The following is an 8,939-nucleotide window of genomic DNA, read 5'->3' on the forward strand; positions in this document are numbered from 1 at the left end:
CGGATGCATCACCGGGCTTTCACCAGCGCAACATGCCCCATCACTGCTCGGTGATCGTCTTTATAATTACACTCGACGCAACGGCGGCGACACCACATTAAACCGTTCACACAAACACGCCAACATAGTACAAAAAAAACGTGTGCTGTTTGGTGACAAGCTAATGTACTAATAACGATAGTTAGCCTAGCCTTAACATGACCCAGTTTGGGTAATTTGGTAATAAGCAGCTACGCCAGTACACAATAGGAATTACTTTAACACATTTCAGTGACAATATTAAACCAAGAGAGTAGGCTTCTACCCGCAAGTAACCAACTATCGTCATGTTTGAGCTAAAGCTAGCGGTTTAGCTAACAGTGGAGACAGTGCATCATAGCTTGGTTCCTTCAGTTTTCAAACGTTAAGGCTAAATATTTGCAACAACATTTAAACAATTTAGGTGGAACATGTTATATCTGACATTGTACATTATTTTTATATAAGAAATATAACTTGTCTGAATCACACTTACCGTATGTCGAAGTCACGTCTCAAGAGAAAAAGGCGGCAATGTGACGGTGGAATGATCTGGCAAAGACGTTGACGTTGACGTCATGACGTCACACGCACGTTAGATGAGAGAAACTTGATTGATTTGCTTTCACTGATAACAAAATAGCAAGTCAAGTCAACGAACAAAAAAATCACATGAATACAACCCACAAAAGTACATTGGAATCTCTAAAGCAGAAATCTGAATCAGATTTATTAAATGTATTAAGTTACTTCAACTACTATCAAGTACACTTTTCAGAGTGTATAGCAAATGCATAACCGATACCCGTCAAAATGCTCCCAACTAAAGGCTGTACTATTCCCATTGTCAAATCCCTTGCAGTTGTTATTATCCCTGAAACACCTATTTTTATGCCTTGTCCTGTTGCATAAAAAATCCCTTTTTACCAAATCCCAATCTGTTATTTCCCATCCCGATTCTCCGGCCCATATCTGAAAACAAAATCCAGTTTTTTGGATGAGATTAAACATTGGAAAATATATTCCAGTTATATCTGAATTGATGTTCGTATACCCAGGACTTTGTTCCTCTGTTACTTGAGGCCTTTTCCAGTCCGGGAACAAGGTTCCATATTTCAGCAAGCAGAGTTTTGTCTCCAACCACCTTATTTTCCCCAAAGTAATCATCTCTGGATCCATACCTGGCCAATTTTCTGTATCCTTTACTATTTCTGGACGCGCAAATTGTTTAGATCTGATGGGTTTTCTTATGGTTATATTTGAGTCCATGAAAGGGGATTGATCCATGCAGTAACTAACACAGTTAGCACATTCTGTCCCATTTGTGAATCTGGGAAGTGATCTGGGCATCTTTCTGAAAGGTCTTCTCAAGAGTTTATTGTTACTAACTGTTCTTCTTAGTACATTATCTATCAACCAACGAGCTGTCTCGTGTGAACTTTGAGCAGGAAAATAGTCATAGCCATAACAGTAAGTTGTGTCTGTCCGTGTGCAATAATCAGTAGAATAATATCCATACCTCAAATCGGCACACCTGCCTATGGTAGAATACAATGCGTGTGGGTGGGACCATATAAGTGGCTATTCCTAAAACATAATTCTGGAAATGTTCTCCTATTTTGTTAGTTTGATTTGCTATTCTTACAAATGGTGCAGATATCCCTTCTTCCCCATGATTTTGAATCAAATTTGGTCTTGTATTTTTACCTGTTTTGCGAGTAAAATTCCCCCCTGATAAAATTCCCAAAACTTGGGTTATTAAAAACCGGGTCATGTTTCTATGCAGGGGCTCAGTTTGGGAGTTAAGAGCCAGGTTAGCGCAAATTGTGAAATTATGGATCTCCCCAACTGTCATTCCTCTGCCAGCATATCTAACTGTAGACCCACGATCAAATTTTATCATTTGCCACCTCAGTATATTTTCCTGCAAATCCTCCCAACAGGTGGATTTTCCCCATTTTCCACATTGCATTCTTTCTGTGTCCTTCACTCCTTCTGCAGTTTCGCAATATTTTTGACTTTTTGTTACGTTAGCTATTCTGCACATCGGGTAGAGACTATCATTCTCCATGCGAGTTGTCTGCATACATGTTTTTATTTCAGACCAAGTTGAGGCAAGATTATTTTTTAGCCAATTCTGAACTTCGATATTAACTATGTTAGGAACCCAAATGCAATGTTCTATTTTCCCACTGGGTCTAGATCTGTACACTAGCCATGGAATATTTTTCGGATAGGGTTTTAGACGTTGCCCATAGGTTGAAAATAATGTCCATAAAAATCCTTCTTTTATGTCCATGGTTCGTAAAGCACATCCCTCACATCTCTCTTCCAGAGAGTGAGTCGCTCTTCGGTATCTAGTTATTGGATTTTCATAGGAATCTTCAAAAAGTATCCTAGTTAAATCTCCAAATTCCGCAATCCAGTTTGCTGGATCAGATGAGGTCAAAACATTTTACAGGGTTTTTACCTTCTCTCTCACAACATTATAATCATACTAACAAAAAAACCGTGCTGTGATCATGTTCAAATGAAACTTTAATTCACAGTCTTACATTTATTACCAAAATGTTTTAATTTCAACTGCCCATTTCAGTTGTGACATTTTAAAATTCTCCCGATAGAATTTAGAGGTATTTCCTCGTAAAAAGACCGGTGACAATAAAAAGCGCATTCAACTTTCCATTCACCCATTTATTCACATCAGTTTCATACCGTTTTTTCCGACACAGACGGCGGATTAACACTCAAAAACCCATACCTGTCCGCAAAATTCGGGGGACCAGATTTCCCCACAGGTCGCGGTATTTATAAAGGTTCATACACACATCTCTCATCAAATTATTCCACTCAGCCAACAACCAATAAATTCGAGATATTTACCCCGTCTAGAAGGACCTTACCGAGAGCTATTAACCCAGCTCTGGCGCTTTTTACTCTCACCCCTGTCTTTTATGCACAAAAACCCCGATAGCATTTTCCAAAACGCCTCTTCCACACCCACATCAGGAAAAACTGGGCATGGCTTCTACTGTACAGGGCTAAAAACATGACTCGACATGTTCCATAGCTTTATGGCCTAAGACCCCCCCCCCCCTGTGTACTGCTGCCAGAGGAGAGAGAGAGAAAAACGGCCAACTCTTTTCACAGACACCCATATATCATTTTCCCCTACACACTCAACCTACACAAACCACTTTGTTTTGTTTATACTGTACTATAGAAAAACCTAAAATATGAAGCATGTTCATTGTGGGTTATACAAGAATATATTTGATTATATTTGATTATAACTAACTTTCGTTTTTAAGTATTAAACATGCTATGAAAACTCACAACAAATCTTTCATTGTACATGTACTATTATATATATATATATATATATATATATATATATATATTATTACACAGCAATGGCATAACACACCCAAGTGTACGACAAAAAAAGTCCACACACAACCTTATGCTTTTGAAATCAGAATATTCTTTACCCATCCAAACATAAATAATCACGACACATTTGATATCAACTCTGAACTTTATTGTCAAAATCAACGGTTCTTTGAACCCATAAAAAAAAACTAAATGTACTTGTATTATATATAAATGACACTAAATATATTTTTTAATGATTTCAGGCGTCACAGGTATCTAGCCTACAGAAGCTTTGTGAGCTGGTGCTGGGGCTTCCTTGGACGCAGGATCAGAGTGGTGATTCCGGCCTGCGTTGTCCTCAGGATTCGCAGAGAGTTTCCTGATCCGCGAAATATCTATGTTGGGTTCAGACAGCAGCCAAATTGAACCGAGTAGCATACCCGGAGATGACCTCCTCCCTGTCAGGTCGCTCATATTGGGAACACAGGTCCTCTGGGATGGGTATCTTCAGAAGCTCCTGTGTGAATGGTGCAGGGTCCACAAAGACTTGGTCGAAGATGAGGTCCATCAAGTTGGCCACGTAGCCTGTGCAATGTTAAAAAAAGCACAACAAAAAATGTGGTTTACATTAGTATATGCATGTACAAAACTGAAAGTTCTTTTTCATTTATTTATTTTATATTTGTAAATAGTTGTATAATACATATTTTAAACACTTACAGAATGTGGGGTCAGTCTTTACTGGTTTTGCTCTGCATTCTCCCTTCCTGGCCTTTGGGAACTGCAGTTTATACAGAGGCTTTCCAGTGGATGTAGTGGCTTGTGCACGCTCAGCGTTTTCATTGTAGTGCAGGGCTGCCAGGTACAGTCTTTCATTTCCGCCATGAGTAAAAAAAAAAAGTAAATAATAGCAAAGGATGTACAAATTGTCACTAATTAGTAAGTAACTATGGTTTATTTTACCTGCACAACATTCCAAGAAATGGAAACACAACATTCTTTGGAGCAAAGCGCAGGATGACGGCATGGAATGACTCCAAAGATTAAGTCTGGTGGTGTGGGCTGAGTTTGGCCACAGCTTTCAAAATCCTCTTGGTTGAGAGAATTGTCTCCAGCTTGTGAAAGGCCGGCGTTTCTAAGAATTTGAAAATCAAAGTCATATTTGAATTGTCATGCTTTATAGATTGTGTCTGACAACATCCTGTATTCAATAGTTGTCCCTTACAAATATTTATAGAGGAGTAATGTAATATGGTTTATGAACAACATACCTGCAGCCATCCATTGGTATTGCGCAATGCGCAGTGGATGAAGGCACTTGGGGAACCATTTGACCACTCTCTCAGGCCCGGTGGTGGAGGTTGCTGCAGTCCAGTATATGTGGTTTCTTATACTCTTCACCCACCCTCGAAGTTTTTCGCAGTCCTTCTTTTTTGCAGCCTTCTCCAGTTGCTTAGAAATCCCTAATAAATACATTTAACATGTAGTTAATATACATACAAGTTTACTCAAAAATATTATTATACTAATGTGATTGTAGGAAGCCGGGTTTGTGTCTAAATAAAATAATGATTGTATTTACAATCGATTTATTTACATGGAAATTAATATAAAGAAAAATACCTTTTTCTATGTGCCACACATCAAAGAATTGGGTGATGCTGCTTTCCCTTAGGAATTTCTGAATTTGCAGATGTCTGTCCGTGACAATACAGTCCAGAGTCACACCACGTTCCTTTAACAACTCCAGACTCCTTTTCAGGCCCTCTAACTCCATGTGGTAGCTTCCACCAACCTCATTGCTCTGTTATGACACATACAAATAACCATTGATACACACATTTTAAATATAACGTGCAAACAGTGTTAAAGAAAAAAACATTGATATTTCATTTCACCCCACTTACCTGAACCAACTGGAGGTCAACGACTTTGTTGTTCTTCAGGTCCATCATAGTGTAGCTTCCGAACTTTGCATAGTGGCCTGTGAAAATATGTTTTACAGTAATTACTTTTCTCTGCGGATGGTGAATTTGTATTTTTGCTTGTAGTGTTTAGCATATGTTTTTCAGGAACCATTAATTGAACAAATCACACATAGTGAAACCCCTTTCTGAAATGTAAAATGTGAATTATATAAAAAATACATACCTGGGGAGTCAGCCCTCATATCACCACCAACTATCACTTTCTCCTCTGCATGGAGCTTCTGTAGCATGCCTTCCTGTGATTTTTGCCAGTAAGAAACAATCGCTGGCTCAATGAACATCCTGGCATGCCTTCGGAAGGTGTTGTATTTGCATAGCTGCATATTCATTGCTTTGAAGACCTAATGGTTGAAAGAAAACCGCAAGAATACATTTTAATCTCAAAGATCACCTGTAGATGTGTCAATGAGGAGAACCTGGAAAGTGCAAATGAGCTGCCCTTTTTTTAAACAGGGAAAGAGCTGAACATGTCATTAGGGGTGCTTACTCTACAGTGCCCCTTTCACATCTCTTCTCTTTCTCCACACCACCCTCCCAAAAGATCTTTACATATTAGCATGGGTCGTTACCTAACAGTGCCCTATTCCCACCTTTTCTCACTCTTGTTATTGTTACCTTGTCCTATCTTATTCAACAACAACATTTGCATTTTCAAACATTGGCAAAACAATCTTCTGCAGTTAATTTACCTTTGAAAGTTTGTAGAAAGATGCTCCATTGACATATGTTGCAACTGATAGCTGCAGGTTTCCAACTGGAGTACTCCCAAGAACAGGCTGGCTATTCCAGTTTCTTGTAAACTGACAATGGGGGCACAGCTGCTGCACTGATGTGAATGTACCGATCCTTCTGGTTTGTACATCACACACACGCTTGCACACAGGACATGATTCAAAAAGCTCCATGAGGCAGGTCTCATACACGATGTATGTGTTGATCGTCTGGGGGGGGTTTTGTTCTTGACCACTAAAACAAAAAAATAGAAGTTAAGATCCATCACACAGATTGTTGCTTTAGAGATCTTTGGTGTTTCCCTATTATCAATGTTTGAATTATATACAGCAAAAAATACAATACATAGACAAACTCACACATAGTGATATTTCAGTAACTTACGACATGGCTGTTGTTTCTGTAGCATTTGTTATGGATTCTGCTGGATCATAAGTTGCATCCTGGCCTTCGGAAAACACCAAAGAAGAGCTTCCCTCAAATGGATCTTCGTATTCCTCTTCAAGATCCACACGGGGCCTCTTTGGTGGTCTCTTTAAGGGGGTGGTTGTTAAAAAGGGCACTGGCACTTCCAACGGAAGTGTTTCGACACCAACGCTTCTGCAGGGAATTTTAGCCTGGACAGCTGTAACATAATTGTATTTGACATTAAAAACAAAACAAAAGATAAAACAAAAATATTTTACAACAATTAGAAGCACACAAATTAAAGGCTACAACATCAGAATGTCAAGATGTATCCAAAGAACATTTGAAAAACGTGCTTCTAACCTGTACTTCGATGTGAACCAAGAGTCCTCGAGGATAGCTGTGTACGAACAGTACGGTACTTGGGTGGGTCAGTCTGACATGCAGAATCTGTCATCACAGGTAATCTGCTGGTAGCATGTGAGGTGCTGGCCTGTAAAGAAGAAAACAAAATCATCTCAATTTAGTATTCAGGATGAGAAAATACTATTTGGATAAATATCGTCTGGAATCCCAAAAGATGGGGGCTAAAACTCTCTATTTAGAAAAACTCTTTGCTTAGCCTTTTCCAATCTGAGTTAGTTTTGAACCGTAACGTGCATGCTGTGTTTCTGACTCAATACAGATGATGTGTTGGAGAGGGGCTGAGCTCAGTAGACTGACTGTAATGAGTGCTAGCCACTAATTAGCCTGTTGCTAGGTAAGGCCTCGTCAACAACAACAGACCAACGGGGCTTTAGTTCTGTTTTACTCATGGTGTGTGTGTCCCCTCACATACATACACACAGTGTTGTATCCTAACACATCCCCATTTATATTCATGTGCGTAAACAAGTAAACACACAAAAGCTTTTACATATAACGCTGGAAAAAACAGCATGTCTCATTAGCGTAGCTTAGCTTAGCTTACAGATCTGATCGTTCTTACAGACTACAATCACAAAAGCTTTTACATATAACGCTGGAAAAAACGGCACTTACCTACAGAAGATTACGTTTGTTATTATAACTTACTCAATATGATTTTAGAGGATACAAAATACTAATAAATAGGAGAATAAATACTTGTGTTATCGGCTAGGGCGTGGCTTTACAGCCTTCACACAGATCGCCATTACTGCAGTATGTCTGAACATGTTAGCAAATGCCTGATAATTAAAATAAAAGACAAAGCAAAGACTGCGGAGCGTACAATATAAAATGTTACAAAAACATATAAACACCTAACCGATTACTATTTGGGTTTGAGGCGACATTGATACGGCGAAGCTACATGCTACATGCTACATACTACAAGCTAGAGATAGCTTTATCAGGAAAAACACCGCTAAATAAAAACTTACAGCTTCAAAATTGGATGTGTCCTCACTGGCCTGCTCCCGGATGGTTGGTATTGATCCCGGCAATGCACGTGGCCGTGGCTCATTCCCCTGATAGGTGGAGAGTTGACCAATAAGCGGAGCACGTCTCTTTGTGACGTAGGAAAGTGTTGAAATCTGGATCCGTTTTTTTCAGATCCGTTTCAGCCACTTTTTTAGAGATTTGGCGAAGGAGGAAAATAGAGAGGGTTGTGTTTTCTGACACTTGGTGAGTTCTCTGGAACACCGGGGACACATATTCATGTATAAAAGACGTCCAAAGGTGCATTTTGCATGATAGGTCCCCTTTAAAATAAATACTTTTTGTGAAACTGTAGATTTAGGTTGTTAATGAGCAGTATCTTAGTTTTGGGTAAAGCAAATAATTGGGTTGGAAAACTTGGAAAATGTAAACTGGTTTAATGCAAACTGTTGATTTGAAAGAAAACACATTTTTAATTACATCTGACTTGAATAATTTGGGTTAATATAATTTAAAAACCTTATTTGAGAAAACTTAATTAAATTGTGTGTTACCAAATGAAGTAATTCAATTAAGTTGGTTCAATTATTTTCTTTTTTCAGTGTAGGAGCTGCACTATTAATTGGAGTTATAGGCTTTAGGTTGTTTTCCTCTTTGTTTCCCAAACTTTGCAAAGGGAGGAATAAAACCAAATCTACAACAAAGAAGGAATTGATGTTGGGAGAGAGGCCAAAACAGGTGAACGACATAAAATCTTGTATGAAATTCTTAAAACAGCCAATCTCTACAACAAAAAGAAGTGTCTCTTTCTGCGAGGATGATTTACGAGAGGTCCTAACACCACAAAAAAATTAAGGGGGGGGCCGGTAGTAACTCTTAAGATTAGCCGTTAGGACTTTCTATTTAACAGGGCAGTTGGCCACCACAAGATAATCACTTTGGTCAGAATCAAGGACGAGGGAACATCGTTTGGATCAAACTAAGAAAAATACTTAACCCAGGACATGATGAACATTG

The 8,939-nt window shown here is 38.8% G+C and overlaps 1 protein-coding gene across 1 annotated transcript; it reads right to left on the reverse strand.

Annotated features, from left to right (window-relative positions):
- Window positions 1-4,436: 4,436 nt before the first annotated feature.
- LOC117559482 lies at window positions 4,437-7,978 on the reverse strand. The gene is made up of 9 exons (XM_034236271.1): window positions 7,925-7,978; window positions 6,885-7,014; window positions 6,498-6,738; window positions 6,071-6,347; window positions 5,545-5,722; window positions 5,301-5,377; window positions 5,017-5,197; window positions 4,665-4,856; window positions 4,437-4,528 (listed from the first exon to the last, which is right to left on the reverse strand). Exons 2-9 carry the CDS (start codon window positions 6,976-6,978, stop codon window positions 4,437-4,439), a joined length of 1,332 nt encoding a protein of 443 aa, XP_034092162.1. The 5' UTR covers window positions 6,979-7,014; window positions 7,925-7,978.
- Between the last annotated feature and the right edge of the window lie 961 nt (window positions 7,979-8,939).

The sequence above is a fragment of the Gymnodraco acuticeps genome, unplaced genomic scaffold, assembly GCF_902827175.1.
Source record: "Gymnodraco acuticeps unplaced genomic scaffold, fGymAcu1.1, whole genome shotgun sequence".
NCBI lineage: Eukaryota > Metazoa > Chordata > Actinopteri > Perciformes > Bathydraconidae > Gymnodraco > Gymnodraco acuticeps.

Excerpts from the sequence above, each read along its gene's own strand:
- LOC117559482 (XM_034236271.1), bottom strand. The coding sequence starts at position 6,978 with ATGACAGATTCTGCATGTCAGACTGACCCACCCAAGTACCGTACTGTT. Across the intron at positions 6,348-6,497 it reads ACAGAAACAACAGCCATGTC|TGGTCAAGAACAAAACCCCC; the intron begins GTAAGTTACTGA and ends TTTTTGTTTTAG. Across the intron at positions 5,723-6,070 it reads CTTTCTACAAACTTTCAAAG|GTCTTCAAAGCAATGAATAT; the intron begins GTAAATTAACTG and ends TTCAACCATTAG.